Genomic DNA, 19,588 nt, shown 5'->3' with positions numbered 1-19,588 from the left:
ATGAATTAAATGTAGTAAAATAAGACTACCTATAAATATTTCACTTAATCTAGTCATGGTTTTTATTATCAGAAAGTAAGTTTGTAAAACACAAATACATCATGAATTAATTGAGAATGGTTTGTATCTTGGGTGTATTTTTAGAAATTATGTTTCCAAACATAATTTATTACTGAAATTACATAATTTATTTACTTTCTTCATCAGCAATTTAAATTATAATCCTGCTATAGTATGGCTGTCTATTACAAAATCATCTTTACATGCATATTTGTGGTTGACAAAGCAGCCATGTGTTTATCTATTGTTTTGCACAGTCAAAATCTCTATATTATGTGCTAAACACAAATTATTTTCATATGTATTGTTAAACTTGAATGTTTTGAGAGGCAATATTTACAAGCTATTCATAAATACCATGTTGGTGCACTTTCCCATATATCATGCCAATAAAAATAAGAGCTCTAAATTTATATTCCAAAATAAAAATGTGTAAGGGTATAGTTTGGGGAATCTTTGATTTCTGGTTTTATTTCTATGGAGGACATTTATCTATTCAGTGTCCTGTCCTTTTTAAAATATTTCTTTCTATAAGATGAGCTTATAACAAAATTTATTATTAAAGTTTGTTGTTTTGTTAAATGAAAATGCAATTGAAAGTAAATTTTTTTTTTTCTTTTCCTTTGGCTTAGTATGAAAGCAAGGTAAAATTTAAATTTGTGCATGCCTTCTTCAAGTGCATGGCTGGGCAGATGCAGCTTTGTGGGGGCAGCAGCAGTGCAGAGTCACAGCAACACAGATGTAGTTGCTTCTACTGTAGATGTCAGGAGCAAATGATGCCTATCGCAGGAGTCCTCACGCTTTCCAGCACTTCAGAAGAGCCTGTGCTTGCCCACCATCAATTGGGTTACGGTGTCTGTTGTTTTGCCAGCTCTAAGGGAATTTCACAGCTTACTTGTGCAAACACCTGCCACAGGACCTCCCAGTGGCCAGCAGGATACGCCCAAAGGGCGGCTGCTCAATCAAACTTAAGGATATACTCTAATTCTGCGGAGCCATAGTAAGATGGCTTCCAGAGCAGAACCTTAAACTCTGGCCTCCTTAGTACTGTGCTGTTTGCGCAGCAAGCCACCCGTGCTACAAAATGCCTAGCACTGCCTTCTTGCTTATTGCAGACCTGCAAATGTGCATTTACATGGCCATTGTACCTCTTGTCAAAGCTGCTTGTTTATTGTCATATGGAAAATTATCTATGAAGATATATGAAGAGATCCTCTGCACATACCACATTTCAAGTAATTATTTGAGTTAAGAGTGGGGAGGTTTAAAGACAGTCTCTCCATACCTTTTCAGAAACCTTGACGTTCTTCCCTGCTGGCAGATGTTAGTAAGAATTGGAAGTGGCTGATCAAATCCTGAGATGGCTGGCTGACCCTGGTCAAAGCCAAAACTGTTTTTGGCATTTCAAGAGCCTAATTGTGCCATATTTCTGAACAAAAGATAATGAAGCCAAAATGATCCAGGAAATGTTTGAAGCAGAGACCACATTTTAATATTGAAACTAGAAAACACTGGATGTAGGGAAAATAATAAGTCATTTTTTTTTCATTACATCATTCTGATACTAATCATGCCCTGTTTGCAGAGACGGGTAAAAGGCAAAGAGTGGACATTCAGTGGATATACATACCGATAAATAAAACTTCAGGTTACCACTGGGTAGCCTTGTAGTGTTTGTGAATGAGTGGTGAACCTCAGGAAAGAGACCATAGGAAGCAAATGACTGGACCATGTCTCCTGGGGCTTTCCCAGTGTTCACTTTGCTGAACCATTACATTTCAAAAATGATCTTAGTATTTCCATGGAACAATAAATTTGGTGCAATTTATTTTATTGACGATACTTCCTTCCCCCCTGAAACTGCCATAGATCTTCTCTCCTTTAATAGACAATTCAGAGGCAAGTGAGCACAGGAAATGAAGTCCACCATTCTTTTTGCTTTTCCATGATGATAAGCAAGTACCCTTCCCCCCAGCTGCCCATGTTCTTCATAATTACTGACTGAAGAGATGGAAGGAGAAGACCTTGGGAACCAGCGATGATGATCAAAGGAAATAAAGAAACTCCAGGAAAACTGGGGTGGACGTGGAGAACAGAACAAATACTTGACAAGAAATAGATCACCTGGTATAGATGCCAGGCTCTAATTTGCTCTCCCACCTGTTTTCCCTTATGACATGTGCTTTTTATAAAGATGAAAACGAGAAAACTGGCACCAAGGGATACAGAGAGGAGAATGAATCATTATCCTATCAAGTACAATATTGGTGTCGATTGGACACTTTCCAGATGCTCATTAACAGTACATAATGAAAAATTACAATTTTTACCCTTATATTTCGACAACAGTTCAATGTAGTAGCTACTAACCACTGAGGGCATTTAACTTTAAAATACACACTATCGACAAGACTCGGCTTCTCCTTTGCACGGAATACATTGCAAGTCCCAATAGCCACATGTGTCTGGGAACTAGTAAACTGAGAACTGGACAGTATAGAGCAGAACATGTCTATCATCACAGAGTTCTGCTGTCATAGACTTGAGCAATGTCATCGCCATTTACATCCTGTCTGTAAGTGTCAACTGCACAGCTAGATGTCCTGTGCTCAGCAGTATATCCAGACTTTGCTCGCAGACACTACTGTCATTATGTCTACTTATACATACAAGGATGGAGTTCTAGATAAATCAGATCACTTGGTCAATATCAAATAATCTGAACAACATTTTAGAGTTTAAGGCAAGGAATTAATTTCTAACTGACATAATTTTTGGCATGCTTGCTGTGTCTTTGAATGTAGTGAGCAGAAAGCAAGCATTCAAGTGTGGTTTGAGTGGAGAATTATCAACCATATTAAAAAGAACTGACTATTATGTATTAGGTTGCCTTATATTGTAATGGCACACACATTTTATATATATATATATATATATATATATATATATATATACATTTACATACACATACTTTCTCACACACTCACACATATGCACATGTACATACATATATACACTCTCACACACATATGCAAACAGATCCCCATGTGCATGTGCGCGTGTATGTGTTTGTGTTTGCACGTGTGCACACACACACATAAACACAAAACACCCTCTAGAGCTTCAGGAAGATTTCAAACAAACATTTCCAAATATTCTTCCTAAATTTCAAACAAGACTTTTAAGAGCTTTTTGTAAATAATTGAATTATTTCACCCACGCAATCATCTGCTCTTTGGTGGAAACAAGGAGCAAGAAGCACTTATTTCATTATGTATGTGAAGCATTAATAAGTGAGTTGATTTCTGGGCTGCATACTGAAATTCTGTGAGGGAAGTTTCTCTTAGAGAGGAGAACAGTGCCAGAATTCTTGGTGAAGAGTGATGTCAACTTGCTCTCAATCACATATCAGCAACCAGGGTTTGCTGAGTGCATGTGTGTGCGTGTGCACCTTGATAGACATGCTTTTGCCTGTGTGTGTATGTGTTTGCTCTACCTGGCTCCTTCCAGGGCTCAGAGTCTACACAGCCATCCATCTAATGGAATTGCTTTTGTTCTCCATTTGACCACTCAATAGGCCAGAAGTCAATGTGAAGAAATACTCCGGCTGCCTCAAAGATATTGAAATTTCAAGAACACCTTACAATATACTCAGCAGCCCTGATTATGTTGGTGTGACCAAAGGCTGTTCACTGGAGGTTGGTCTGTTTCTAAAGGTTCTGTAACATGTTTATACCATACTTCATGTACTTAACATGACATGTGCTTTTGCTAGAACTGTCCCCTTGTTAATGTGTTTAGACTTATACTGATCCTTTCTTAGCCGTGCATAGACGACAGAGTAAGACAGAAGCATTCTACCAATGTATTATGAAGAGCCAAAATAATGTGCCACTTTCCAATTCATATACTAGTTAAATGTAAAGCAGGTAACTTTAGTACAACCAGCACTTCCGTTTGGGTCTCTCTCCCTTTCCGATAATACTGTTTCTCAGTTCCGTTGTCTTTCTTAAACTCATTTCCTCTTTCCATGTGATACAGCTCTTGATTATCTGTTTTCCGAGGATGTATTAGTAGGTCACACAAACAGTGGGTACCATCACCCACTCTCCCTCCAGTGTGTGGCATCTTTCCCACAGCTTGGAAGTTGCATCTCATTCAACTCTGCAAAGACCCCTGGGATAGGTGCGAAATTTCCTGTATCTCAGAAACTTCTTTGTTGCTAACACAGCCTAGGGATGGCTCTTCAATTCTGGCCAATCGGTATGAGAAAACACACAAAGCATCACTTTTATCTCTAAAAATATCTATGGTAAAACTAAAGGTGACCAGAAAATACTAGCAAGAAGTTTATGGAATGTTTATATTAATGAGATTTTAAAATAAGAAAATGTTGACTCTATTAAAAATATTTTTTGGTTCACTTACTATGATAAAACTGCTCCTTTTGGTATATTCCTCCAATGTAAGTCATTATGAGTCACTCCAGAAGAAAGGACAGAAACCAGAAAAAGTAGATTTGCCTTCTAGCTGGGTGGTGGTGGTGCACACATTTAATTCCAGCACTTGGGAGGCAGAGGCAGGTGGATTTCTAAGTTCAAGTCCAGCCTGGTCTACAGAGTGAGTTCCAGAACAGCCAGGGCTACACAGAGAAACCCTGTCTCAAAACAAACAAAACAAAACAAACAAAAAAAGGAAAGAAAATGAAAAAAACAAACAAAACAAAACAGTAGATTTGATCACTGAGCAGTGGGGATTTTAAGACTGGAACAGACCTGTCCAGGTCTTCATAGCAGCTACAGGCTTTGCGTGAAATGGCCACAGACTTCCATGCCAAACTTCATGAGAAAGGAGGAAATACAGAAGGAGCTAAAACTCGAATGGTCCATACTGTCATCTTGAGGAAAAAAAATTCTGAGACTTTATGTCTTCTATGTCTACCTCTTATCTGCAGTCAAAAGATACGTCACTACAGTGGAAGTCTGTCCAGAGCAATGAACTTGACAGGCTCTGTGCACAACACCCATGTCTATATAAAGGCATTCCAGAATTGAGAACTTATGGCTAAAATAGGAGACAGAAATTTAATATATATTGCAAAGTCTGTGCAGTGGTCTTGTCTGAACCATCTAAAACTGAGAAATTAGAAAATCAGAATAGAAAGTAGATTTTACCAACTCCTTTTTACCCACTTCTGTGCCATTTAGCTGAGCTTGGAACCCTATCAGTGGAAGGGAGCTGGGACAGTCCACGTGAAAGGATTTTATGCTTTTACTACAAACAAAAACAAAAACCTGAGACTTATAAAAATGAGTATTTTAGGTCACTGAAATGTCCAATGACATGGTCTTGCTGAGATAAACACCAACACTTTTAGAATGTAGAACTCCTCCAGATATTACAAGTGATGATAAAAAATCTTTTCTGGCAGAAAAATTCTCTAATTAAAATGAGATGTTGCAGGACCAGAGAGATAGATCAGGAGTCAAGGGTCTGATCTACTCTTGAAGAGGAATTACCTATGGTTACCACAGAAGATAACTCACAACTTCCTGTAACTCCACTGCAAGGTACATCTAGAGTCCTCTTCTGACCTATATGGTCATTGCATTCACATGCACAACCCCCCCCCCCCACACACACACACACAACTTAGATTTAAATACAACCTATGTAAAAGAGACGATTCAGTCTAAATATAAAAAGATAGAAGGGAGGAAGAGGAGGGCAAGGTTGTGAAAGGTAAAGTTTATGAACAGATGAGATCTGTGTAAGGCTACATGCTTCTTCATGGCTTTGGGAAGTAGGTAACTTTCTCCTCTGTGTACAACAAAACCATGGTATTATTTTTATTTTGAAAAAAAGTAGACATGAAATATTTGGCTTATTTATTTTTAATAATTAGGTTGTATTTCTAGAAATTATTGTAAAGAATATTTTTGTACTCCTGATATTAATGAACATTTTTCCATGGGTTCTTCGTAATGAAGAATGTAGATATAAGCCATGATATCTCTCTCTCTCTCTCTCTCCCTCTCCCTCTCCCTCTCCCTCTCCCTCTCCCTCTCCCTCTCCCTCTCCCTCTCCCTCTCCCTCTCCCTCTCCCTCTCTCTCTCTCTCACACACACACATACAAACACACACATACACACACATAAGCATCTTTAAAACATAAAAAAAAATCATTGACATAGTAAAAAAAAAATCTTGACATAGTCAAGAGATTTAAGAAAGACAGCAAGGTAGATTTAAACCAAAAGAAAATTTCACCTACCAATAATCTTCCACAGTTGATGTAAATAGCTCTATATTTAAAATAGAGGCCATAATTTTTTAAATTTTAAACTGAACTGTTCCAAAGATTCACTGTTTGAAACAGTATTTCCTTAACTTCAGCTGTTCTTAAGCTTTCAAAGAGACTATAGATTTTCATGCTCCCTAAAATTACACTACTTTTGTAATCTTGTTGAATTTTCTAAGGAAGGAGATGGTATGGAGAATTTAGCCCCTCATTTCTAACAATTCCTTCTCTTTTTTTTTTTCCAACAGAATGTTTATACAGTTAGTTTCCCCAAGCCTGGTTTTGTGGAGCTTGCCGCTGTGTCTATTGATGTTGGAACAGAAATCAATCTGTCCTTTAGTACCAGGAACGAGTCTGGGATCATTCTCTTGGGAAGTGGAGGGACACTCACACCACCCAGGAGAAAACGGAGACAAACCACACAGGTACCTTCACAGCCCAGTCCTAAGACATTTCCCCTCACTTTTAAACAGCACCGTTAGAGGGTAGGAAGAGTTTCAGTTGGTGAAACGTGTACCTCAAATAGCACCATTTAATTGATTTTATAGTTTAGCCTTGAATCATTTATTTTGGCTATCATCTTGGTTGACTGGGGACTGATTATTCTCAGCGAGAAGCTATTACCAAGTAAGGTATGATCCGCCGGATAAACAAATGGCTTCACAAATACATCTTTGAATATGGAAACACCTTTACAAATGAGACGGTGTCAAATTTTATTAGATGTCAGTATATGTATATGTGTTTGTAGAGAATGATATGTGTATGTTTGTGAACAGGTGTATGTCATTTGCATAATTGTGTCTAAGTGTGAAGGTCAAAGTGCAGCAGTTGTCAATCTTTATTTTTGAAACACAGTCTCACGCTGGTCTAGATCTCACCAACTAGGCTAGGCTGTCTGGCCAGCATGCCCTATAAATCTGCTCATATCCATTGCCTCAGTGCTAGAATTACAGACATGTCCCAGTACACCTGGATTTTTTTTTTTTTTTGAAAACATGGATTCTGGAATTGAACTGAAGTTCTCCTGATGCTTGCAAAGTACATTACCAACTGAGCTATCTCCCAGGTCTTGATTGGAGACCTTTTAAATTGTAAGATTTTAATATTGAATATCCATTAGTAGTTAATAAAGTTTTCATTTCTTTCTCTAAAACACAATTGTCCCTACAATAAAGATTAATCAAGAGAAGCAAACACTGTATAACCATGCGAATCTCAAGAATGCAGTTCTAGAGGCCATTGAGCTAGTCTGGTAGGGTAAGGTCTTTGCAGGCTGATGGATTGACTGAGTTTAATCACTAGGACCTACATGGTGAAAGTAGAATGGGCTCCCTCAAGTATTCCTCTCACACTAACATTTCTACCTTGTACCATGGCCCCAAGTGCCCCATGCACATTCACACATACATTCACAAAATGTGTATGTATGTGTGTGTGTGTGTGTGTGTGTGTGTGTGTATAATTATTAATGAAATTATAATATATTTTAAAATTAAAAATCATACAACCATCTCAAGAGATTAATGAAAAACATTAGGTGAAATTTAACAATATTCATGATTTAAAAAAAAACAAACACATAGTAAGCTAAGAGGAAGAATCATTCTATCTATGAAAAGCTGATGGCCTCTGGTTCTGATGGAAGAGCTTCATAGAAGAATGACATGCTATAAAATAAGACCTAAGAAAAGATGGTGGTTTCATATGTATCAATTTCTCTGCTGCAGCAGCAACAACAACACCAAAAACACATAGCTAGATAGCAAAAGAAACGGTATGTTGTAAAAATAAACACAGCAAGTTGGATATTGATAGAAAAACTGTAAAGTGTTATTAAAAGCCACTAACGTCCTAGTCAATGAATGCACATATTCGTCTTTTTTTAACAAATATTCTTTTTAAGATTTTTATTTATTTATTATATGTAAATACATTGTAGCTGTCTTCAGACACTCCAGAAGAGGGCATCAGATCTCATTGTGAACCACTATGTGGTTGCTGGAATTTGAACTCAGGATCTTCAGAAGAGCAGTCAGTGCTCTTAACCGCTGAGCCATCTCTCTCTTCGGCCCCCATATTCTTCTTTTTAACAAAGAAAAACTCATTATTAAAAATATGTCAATTCTTCCTAATATGATGTACAGATTTAATTTCAGAAAGTGTATCATCTTGACTTTCTTGCCAAGTATAGCATGTTAGATTGTTTTAAATTTATATTCAAGATTAAAATCCACCAAGATTCTTGAAATAGAAGAACATGATGGTATGGCTGCTGTATCAGATGTTAGCTCCTTTTAAACTAGAGATTTAAACTGTAGTAATATGCTCATTCCTGGGAAATTCTGTCCTAGTGATACAGAATAGGGAAGACTGGATATTGCCAAAGGGTGGTGACCAAGCCAGCTTAGTCAGTCAACAAGGCCTCAAGGGAGGGAGTGAAGACTGAAAAGAAAAAGACAATTAGACAACACTATGACATAACTCCAGCCAGTACTGAGGCTAAAGCAGGTGTGCTTTTCCCCAGCCAACTTTTATACCATTCTTGGTACTTTCTGAGAATAGGATCAGTTCTTACATCAAAGACAAAGTAATCAAACAAGGTAATCAATAGAGATCAAACAAGGCAATAAACAAAGCTCCCTGGTCACTGTTCCTAGGGGCTTGCCAGGATGACCAAGATAAAAGGAATGCCACACATTCCTAGACTGAGATTGCCTTGAGCTTTGTATCAGCCCAAATGTGAATATTCTTATCTGACCCAACTTTCTTGAGCCCAGTGACAAGTCCTTGCCTAATTTTTAGAAGCAGCCCCTAAAGCTGTCCACAAGGTGGCATCCCAGATCATTAAGAAAACAATAATTACAGAGCCATTGGTTTCTATACAGGAAATAATGGAGCAATTTCTACTTTGTATCAAAAATAAGTTTTCAGAAAATTAAAAATATGGAAGTAAGTGTAAGTTTAAAATTTTAGAAGAAAATAGTCCAGCATGGTGGCACACTCCTTTGATTCTAGTATTCAGAAGGCAGAAGCAGGCATATCTGTCTGAGTTTAGAGTTAACCTGGTCTACAGAATGACTGTCAGTACATCCAGTGCTATATAGAAAGAAAGAAATGTGAAAGGAAATAAAAAAAATCATCATATCCTACTTTAAAAGACCATAGTCAATGCAAAAATATTCAACAAAATTCTTGCCAAGTGAATCCAAGAACACATCAAAATGATCATTCACCACAATCAAGGAAGCTTCATCCTTGAGATGCAGGAATGGTTCAGTATACAGAAATCCATCAATGTATCTACTACATAAACAAACTCAAAGGAAAAAACACATGATTATTTCATTAGATGCTGAAAAAGTATTTGACAAAATTCAGCATCCCTTCATGTTAAAAGTCTTGGAAAGGTCGGGAATTCAAGGCCCATACAAAAGCAATATACAGCAAACCAGCAGCCAACATTAAATGGAGAGAAACTTGAAGCAATCCTACTAAAATCAGGGACTAGACGAGGCTGACCTCTCTCCCCCTATCTATTCAATATAGTACTTGATGTTGTAGCTAGAGTAATTAGACAACAAAAGGAAGTCAAAGGGATACAAATTGGAAAGGAAGAAGTCAAAATATCACTATTTTCAGATGATATGATAATATAGTTAGGTGACCCCAAAAATTCCACCAGAGAACTCCCACACTTGATAAACAACTTCAGCAAAGTGGACAGATATAAAATTAACTCAAACAAATCAGTAGCCTTTCTATACTCTAAGGATGAAAGCTCTGAGAAAGAAATTAGAGAAATGAGACCTTTCACAGTAGTCACAAACAATATAAAGTACCTTGGCGTGACTCTAACCAAACAAGTGAAAGATCTGTATGACAAAAACTTCAAGTCTCTGAAGAAAGAAATGGAAGAAGGCCTCAGAAGATGGAAAGCTCTCCCATGCTTGTGGATTAGCAGGATTAATATAGTGAAAATACCCATTTTGCCAAAAGCAGTCTAGAGATTCAATGCAACCTCCATCAAAATTACCACTCAATTCTTCATAGAGTTAGAAAGAGCAATTCTCAAATTCATGTAGAGTAACAAAAAACTTAGGATAGTGAAAACTATTCTCAACAATAAAAGAACTTCTGGGGGAATCAGCATCCTAGACATCAAGCTGTACAACAGAGCAATAATGATAAAAACTGCATGATATTGGTACAGGAACAGGCAGGTGGACCAATGGAATAGAATTGAAGACCCAGACATGAACCCACACACCTATGGCCACTTGATTTTTGACAAAGGAGAGAAAACTATCCAGTGGAAAAAAGACAGCATTTTCAACAAATGGTGCTGGTTCAACTGGCAGTTAGCATGTAGAAGAATGCAAATCGGTCCATTCTTATCTCCCTGTACAAAGCTCAAGTCCAAGTGGATCAAGGACCTCCACATAAAACCAGATACACTGAAACTAATAGAAGAGAAAGTGGGGAAAAGCCTCGAGCACATGGGAACAGGGGAAAATTTCCTGAACAGAACACCAATAGCGTATGCTCTAAGATCAAGAATGATCAAATAGGACCTCATAAAATTACAAAGCTTCTGTAAGGCAAACGATACTGTCAATAGACAAAATGGCAACTAACAAACTGGGGAAAGATCTTTACCAACCCTACATCCTATAGAGGGCTAATATCCAATATATACAAAGAACTGAAGAAGTTAGACTCCAGAGAACCAAATAACCCTACTAAAAATGGGGTACAGAGCTAAACAAAGAATTCTCAACTGAGAAATACCAAATGGCTGAGAAGCACCTAAAGAAATGTTTAACATCCTTAATCATCAGGGAAATGCAAATCAAAAGAACACTGAGATTCCACTTCACACCACTCAAAATGGCTAAGATCAACAACGAAGGTGACAGCAGATGCTGGCGAGGATATGGAGAAAGAAGAACACTCCTCCATTGCTGATGGAGTTGCAAGTTGGTACAACTGTACTGGAAATCAGTTTGGCGGTTCCTCAGATATTGGACATAGTACTACCAGAGGGCCTAGCTCTACCACTCCTGGTCATATGCCCAGAAGATGCTCCAAGATATAATGACACATGATCCACTACATTCATAGCAGTTTTATTTATAATAGCCAGATGCTGGAAAGAACACAGATGTCCCTCAACAGAGGATACAGAAAATGTGGTACATTTACACAATGGAGTATGACTCAGCTATTAAAAACAATGACTTCATGAAATTCTTAGGCAATTGGGTGGATTTAGAAAATATCATCCTGAGTGAGGTAACCCAGTCACAAAAGAATACTCATGGTATGCACTCACTGACAAATGGATATTAGCCCAGAAGCTTGGAGTACCCAAAATACAATTCACAGACCAAATGAAGTTCAAGAAGAAGGAAGACCAAAGTACAGATGCTTTGGTCCTTCTTAGAAGTGGGAACAAAATAAACATGGGAGGAGATACATAGACAAAGTGTGGAGTAGAGGCTGAAGGAAAGACCATCCAGAGACTGCCCTACTGGGGATCCATTCCATATACAGTTACCAAACCCAGACACTATTGTGGATGCCAACAATTGCTTGCTTACAGGAGCCTGATGTAGCTATCTCCTAAGAGACTCTGCCAGTACCTGACAAATACAGAGGTGGATGCTCTAAGCCAAACATTGGACTGAGCACAGGGTCCCCAATGAAAGAGCTAGAGAAAGGACCAAAGGAGCTGAAGGGATTTGCAGCCCCAAAGGAGGAACAACAATATGAACCAACCAGTACCCCCAGAGCTCCCAGGGACTAAACCACCAACCAAAGAGTACACATGGAGGGATCCATGTCTTCAGCCGCATAAGTAGCAGAGGATGGCCTTGTTGGTCATCATTGGGAGGAGAGGTCCTTGTTCCTGAGAAGGCTCAATTTCCCAGTATAGGGGAATGCCTGGACTGGGAAGTGGCTGTGAGTGGGTTGGTGAGTGGGGAGAGGGGGAGGGGGAGGTTTTTGAGGGAAAACCAGAAAAGGGGATAACATTTGAAATGTAAATAAAGAAGATCTTTTATTTTAAAAAAGAAAATAAATGGCTGTCTTTCCCCTCTATTATATTATAGATGATAGATAGATAGATAGATAGATAGACAGATAGTTTTGATCTCTTCGATGAGATTTAGTAAACAAGAGTGTAAGTATAGCCACATAATATTGAACCTCCATATTCATCAAAAAGCACAAAATACAAGCATCTGCTTGAAAAGACATTGTTTATATAACCTTCAAAACACCTAGTAACCACGATGTGAAAAAGTCTCGTAGAAACCAAGATGCAACTGAAACACATGCAGTAATGAACAGATCTGATCAGACATTTCACAAAATAGCATGGTGGATGCAAAATTATTGTTAAAACATTCAATATTGAAATAACAGAGGAATGCATCTTCAATCCACACAAGATCCTATATCCACTGGAATGATAGAATAATATGAAATATAATAATATAATATAATAATGCCAAGTGCTAAGGCTTTGTTAAAGGTGGACAGAGGAAAGTGATACAATTGCTCTGATGACTGGGTTGGTTCCCTTCTATAAAATGACATGTGTACTCTACAAGGCAGCAATGGTGTACAGATCCAAACACTACAATGGGAACGCAATGAGACAGGTACAAAAATGCCCCCACAGAACAGTTCTTATTTATAGCAGGTAAGTTTAAAAGTGCCCAAATGTTCATCAGCTGGAGAAAAGAGCAGTAAAGTAGTGTTTTGGCTTAATGGTGTAGAAAGTAGTAGTAGCAAGGGATGAATTACAATGTAACAAACAAGACAACAGGGACGAATTGGATGAATGTGGACGAAGTAGCAACAGAGACACAATTAAGTTACTTGTCTGGGTGTATGTCAGAAGAAACACTTGAGTATATTATTTACAGATACATATGTGAATCCTCAAAAATAACTTTTATAATCCTGGCATAATACATCCTATATTAGTGGTACCTCTGAGGTGAGGGAATAGAAAAGGGGTATCAAGAAGAAGCTCATGGAATATATAATGCTAAGTTCTTAAATTGCATGGCAGATTACCACAGATTTGAATGGCACACAAACATGTCTTCAGCATTTATATAAATGCATCATATGGACCAGGTCGGTCAGGATGAAACATTCTCAAAGGGCTGGAGAGATGGCTTGAGTTCTTGCAGAGGAGCCCAGTGATGGTTCCCAACCTATTGTAACTCCTGATTCAGGGGTTCTGATGACGTCAGACAGGCACCTGAACTCATATATACATACTCATACACAAATGCACACATGTGAGTGCACACATGTGCAGGAACACACAAACACACACACACACACACACACACACACACACATATATATATAATTTTTAAGTCTTTTAATTTTTTTCTTGGTACATAGAGGAAGAAAAGTAATATTGAACTTACCATTGAATAGATATAAAAAGGAGTTCTTCCAAATCCTCCATCTTCTAGTCCTGTAAACTAAAAATCTTTTCTCACTTTTGCAATTGATACTTGGATTATATTGAGATTGAAGACAAAACCAAACATTCTTAACTTTCAGCATAGGACATTTGTCACCTTGGTCATTACCAATAATTAAATTCCTATCAGCTACAAATGTCTTAGCACTAAAGAAATGGGTTGTCACCAATTTTCAGGTAAATTCTTAAAAGAGAATGTGTTTCTGTTAAGACAATTAACAAAAATATAAGTAATACTGAAGTACAAAATCCATTAAAGATAAAAATGTAATGTCCCAAATGTTTAATAATAATAAATGTCTAGCTTTTAAAAATAATGTAATAGTTTTATCTTCAAAAGAAAACAGTGTTTAAATTGTTCAAGTGTGTTGTGACTCAGTGTTACCTAAATGAATATATTTTATTTGTGAAAGCTAACAGTTGGCATACACAAAATGTTGTGACTGTGTTGCCTTACATATGTTTGTGATATCAAACAATTAAATAAAATAGTTTTTGAAGTAAGTAGCTTGTGGGGTGGTGAGGGGTAATCCTGAGCACAATGTGTACTGGGCACATAGCTACATAGATAATCTTGTGAATTAGTGAAGGGATGTATTGCTGATGGAAAAGATCTTATTCACTCATGGAGAACAGAATAGTCAAGGTGTCCCAGTACTACATAGGAGAGAGAGAGCATATAACAGCAGCACTGGATACAAGGATTGCACCCAAGCTCCCAGGAGTTCATAATCCGGTATCAAAACTGTACTGGTTGCTATGGTAACAGTGACAAGAAGAAAGCAGGGATGCTTGTGGATGGAAAATTGCCTTTCTTCTTTCAAACTGTGGGAGACAAGTTATATGTCTGTGGCAGTGAGCTATTCCACCAGCTTGGAGACAAATTAACGTCTGAGCACTTAAATGCCATGAGATTGAGTCAAACCAAATTTCTAGAAACTGGTCGCCCACTCATGAGTATAATGGAGAATGAGTTTATTGACACCCTTTGTTTCCTGTAAGTTAGAGGACAGAGATAAGCAGAGTTATTATGTTGAACATTAGAAACTTGTCAAAGAACTGATATTAGTATATCCGTCTACCCCTTTATACCCAACAAGGAAGATGGTAATAGATTTAAAAATGACATTCCTGCCTCCTCATTAACTCTGTTTAAGTAGATATTGAGAGGCTTGGGGGTAGGTTAGTGGGTAAGACCTGCAGAAGACCTGAGTTCAAATCCCTAGGATGTACACGAATATCCAGATGTGGCAGTATGAGAACCTATAGCCCAGAACTATGGGAGCCAGAAACAGGATTGTTGCTGGGGGCTTAACGGATGCCAGCTTAGTTAAAGGTTCACTAAGAGGACCTGTGCAAAGTAAGACCGGATGTCAGAATAGCATCATCACAGCTAAGCCACATAAACAGTGACATATACAATGCCTGTTTGGTCTTCAATGCCTTTTCTGTTTTGCTGCAGGCTTATTATGCCATATTCCTCAACAAGGGCCGCTTGGAAGTGCATCTCTCCTCGGGGACACGGACAATGAGGAAAATTGTCATCAAACCGGAGCCAAATTTGTTTCATGATGGGAGAGAACATTCTGTCCACGTAGAAAGAACCAGAGGGTAATTTGAAACAGAGCAATTACTGCTACTATAACTAATGTGAACCCCCTTTGCCAGCACAGCTCTCTGACCAAACCATACTGTATGAACAGACCACATACGCCAAGTTGTGACCATTCCCTGGTGGTCTTTTTTCTTATATTTTGTGTTTGGGACCTGGTGTCCTTTTCCTTATATTTTGTGTTTGGGAACCTCACGGGTTTGAGGAGTTCTATTATTCATGTTGCACTTCTGCATGGTTTCTTCTCACCACCTTGCATCTCACTCACCACTGCATCTTCTCAAGCTATAAAGAAAAACCCCTCCTCCTGTACTTCACCAACAGTCTCTTCCCTAATAAGATAACCAGAACAGCTCAGATCCAGCCAGCAACCTCTGCCTGCTGCCTGCTAGTCCATTCAGGTTCCAAGCCAGTGATAGCAGTTGTTTAGAAACTTGCCACCAATCGGTGGAGCAAGACAGTAGTATAAGACCTACTGAGCCTCTTAGGGGCACGCTTCATCTCTGTCTGTTCCCTGGGGTGTTCAAGGTCCTGTGTGGCTTTCTGGGAGAAATGGGTCAAAACAGAAAAAGATGAATGGTGGTCATCTGTAATCACTTATAGTGGCCACTTCTCTACAAATCTGCAGGGACACTTGTCTTGATCCTTGAACAAGGGAATCTTCCTTGAGCATATAAACTGGTCTCTCATTTCTGCAGAGTGCTTTGTGCTTACTCTATTGGGCATGTCATCTGTGTTCTTCATCAGAGTACTGTGGAACAATGCAGAGAGGTAATTAATTCAGAAGGACAATGAGAGAAAAAAAACAGAAGCCTAGGAACTTGAGGCCTCAGACCTCCAGACCAGAACCCACTGATTAAACCAGAGGCAGAGAAAGTACCGGAAACCTAATTTGATGCAAGTTCAAAACACTGGGTGTGGCTACAGAGTGATAGTCCAAAACACGTGCATCTAAGGTCTAGATTGTTTAAGTATCCTCTTGTATAGGTATGCGTTTAGATAAGTAATAAGGACATCCTGTTTTCTACATAAATAATAAAGCCTTCTTTAGTTTGCTTTATTGTTATAATACGGGAGATTTACTTCTGGATTGAATTAATACTAAGCATTTGTGCTGTGTCTAGACTGACAGGTTTTAAAACTATGATTAAGCAATGAACCACCAATATTCAGACAACTCGGAACTTTTACTGATTTAATTGTGAGGTATCACAGCCAGGGTGTCTGGTGGGGATGGGAGCAACCAGCTTTTCTCACTTAACTCTTACTGAGAACTTTAGAATACCAAGTTTGCTTGTCTTTTCATCTAGATTTTAGGCTCCTTGCCAAACATTAATTCTTCTCTCTGTGGGAAGGACATTTTATGAGTCCTTAAATCTGAAATCATTTCAACAAACAAATGCAGATTCTAGAAACATAGGTGACTAAAATTCACCAAGAGTGGATAATTTTCAAGAGAAACAATTTAGAAATTCCAAAACGCATCACCATGTTGTGTTAAATTGTCCTTTTAACAGGTGTGTCTTCAAGAAGGGCATTTTATTATGCCAAACTCACAGCTGTTTGCCATCAATCCAACCTTCATTCTATTAAACTCTGTATGTAATACGTCTCTGAAAACTGGTCACTCGGTTAATTAGCCATATAAACAAACAGGTTTGCCATTCATTGTTAATTGCAAAATGATGTGTTAGACATATGACTGTGTAGTTAATCTCATTTCTGTGCCATAAGAGGAACCTGCTTGCTACTGTGGCCTCCTTGCCACCCCAAGGTCAAAATACAGTCATTGTCTACTCTAAAAGCAAACACATGAAGTTGGTTAAGCAAACATCACTAACAACACTGCAAACAATAACTACAAACTACCCTCAGAAACTGTACTGCTTCCTACAGCAATTCTAAGGAATCCACTGTGCTTCATTCTAGGTCGGGATTGTCATTTAACCATTCTAAATTGTGTGTGAGAAGTGTATTAATGTCCTTTCATCCCAAATGAGAAAACATTACATAATTTGCCTCGAGTTGCATAGTAGAAACAAGAGCCAGGTTTAAAACAAATTATAACCGGCCTAAGTGCTTCATCTGGGCTTGGCCTGCTATTTGTTCTTACCCATTGGGGACTTTAAAGATTTATGTTCCTAGGTATTGAGTATGATATGCTATTACTAATTTGAAAATACTCGCTTCCTCCCAATGCTTTTCATATGCTAAAGGCCAATCATTTCTTTTCCTAGATTTCAGAATAGTGTGGTAACTGTAGAAGCGTTCTTAAAAATGTTTGGATTTTTACCAAATCATGAGACAAACTGCTCAAGGTTGACCTTCTCTCCTCTTTTGCTCCTTTTTAACCCCTACCACATCAGCTCCTCTCTACCGCTTCCTTTGGGGGAAAGATGCTCAGTCATTGTCTTATCCAATTTCCTGATACCCAGCAATCCGTGCCTTTTGTGACTGCCTTGATTTTGATCTTTCCCCTGGCTTCTACCCCAGTGGACATCAGTTCTAATTGGATAAAAACTCTGAAACCCTAAGGGCTGAAGTAGCCACTTGGGTGACTAGGATAAAGGACTGGGTTGAGTCTGTCCTTTCTCTGTAAAAGCATTCAGTACACACTCGCAGAATAGAGCTAAAAAACAAGAGGGTAGATTTTCAAATGTTAGGACTTCCAGAGGTCATGATTCAGATGCAGCAATCCAAACATTGTCTCCCTTAGCATTCAGTATATGTCAATAAAAAATCATTTTATTTTCCATGTAAACTACAGATACTCCTTTTAATATTTTCCTTCACATACACAATTGCCTAAGATTTGAGAATTATTGGATCCATTTTGCAATATGTAAGGAAAAAAGGATAAGAAGTTTAAGAAATAAAATACCTATGAAACTGTGTGAATCAACCACTGAAATTATAAAATGGTTAGCTATGTTTTCACAATACTAAGAGGGAGATGAGTGTTTATTATAGTATTTTACATAAAGTAGCCTATCAGTTAAAAGTTATAAATGAGGAGCTGGAGAGATAGCTCAGTGGTTAAGAGCACATACTATTCTTGTGGAGGACCAAAGTTTTGTTCCCAACACCCATATCCCATGGCGTACAACCACCTGGAACGCCAGCCCCAGGGCATCCAGTGCCATCTTTCCAGTCTAGAGGCCTCACACACTCACATATGCTTACGCAGAAACAAACATATATAACATAATTGAAGATACAATGACTCTCTAAAAATAGCATAACTAAAACAGATTATCACACCAGAATGGATGCATTGTTAACATCCTTATCTAAAAAAGAACTGAATCAGTTATTTATATTTAATGTTTCTTGAATGTGAAATGTGAGGAAAACTCAACTATCGCCTTCTAGCAATGCCCCTATTATGTATCACAGCCTTGGGGCAAACTCTTAATTAATGTATTCCACTGTTTGAAGTAAGCATTTTTAATCTCCATTTTATAAATGAATAAAATGAAACTAAGCATAATTAAATAACTTGCCCAAGGTCACGCTGCTAGGAAGACTCCACATTAATACTGAATTCCAATCCGGCTTCCTAGAGGCTCACATTGCTTCTGCATTACAGCTTGGTAAGGCCTGTTGTCACACTGACTGGCTTGAACAGGACTGTTGGTGAATCTACTTTATAAAGAGACTGGGCCTTATTCCTTAACACTCTAATCAAGATGAGAAGCTCTCAGGAGGGTAGTTAACGTTCCTTAGCAGTGGGTTCAATCTGCAGTTAAATCCTCAGGAGCTCCATTCTGTGTGAGGAAAACACTGCTTCAGCATAAGAAGAAACTGGGGAAAGAAACGTCACAGCAAGTCCCTCCTGCCTGGAAGTGATGGCCCGCTCAGTCCTACCAACCACCAACACCCCAGGCAGGGAAGTGATGGCCCGCTCAGTCCTACCAACCACCAACACCCCAGGCAGGGAAGTGATGGCCCGCTCAGTCCTACCAACCACCAACACCCCAGGCAGGGAAGTGATGGCCCGCTCAGTCCTACCAACCACCAACACCCCAGGCAGGGAAGCGATGGCCTGCTCAGTCCTACCAACCACCAACACCCCAGGCAGGGAAGTTGCATCTCCAGTTTT

General features: G+C 38.5%; 1 protein-coding gene across 4 annotated transcripts in view; it reads left to right on the top strand.

The window, feature by feature from the left end:
* Lama2 (laminin, alpha 2) overlaps window positions 1-19,588 on the top strand; it is a 635,907-nt gene that overhangs the window by 595,027 nt on the left and 21,292 nt on the right. For 2 of the 4 annotated variants that reach the window (XM_011243134.1, NM_008481.2), the window contains 4 exons: window positions 693-704; window positions 3,638-3,758; window positions 6,610-6,786; window positions 15,337-15,485. In XM_011243134.1, coding sequence (XP_011241436.1) covers window positions 693-704; window positions 3,638-3,758; window positions 6,610-6,786; window positions 15,337-15,485 — 459 coding nt within the window. The remainder of the gene's footprint in view (window positions 1-692; window positions 705-3,637; window positions 3,759-6,609; window positions 6,787-15,336; window positions 15,486-19,588) is intronic. The other 2 variants (XM_017313815.1, XM_011243135.1) reach the window with 1 other exon arrangement.

Source organism: Mus musculus, chromosome 10, assembly GCF_000001635.26.
Source record: "Mus musculus strain C57BL/6J chromosome 10, GRCm38.p6 C57BL/6J".
NCBI classification, from domain to species: Eukaryota; Metazoa; Chordata; class Mammalia; order Rodentia; family Muridae; genus Mus; species Mus musculus.
The sequence above is the reverse complement of the archived record's forward strand: the minus strand, read 5'-3'. Positions and strand labels throughout refer to the sequence as shown.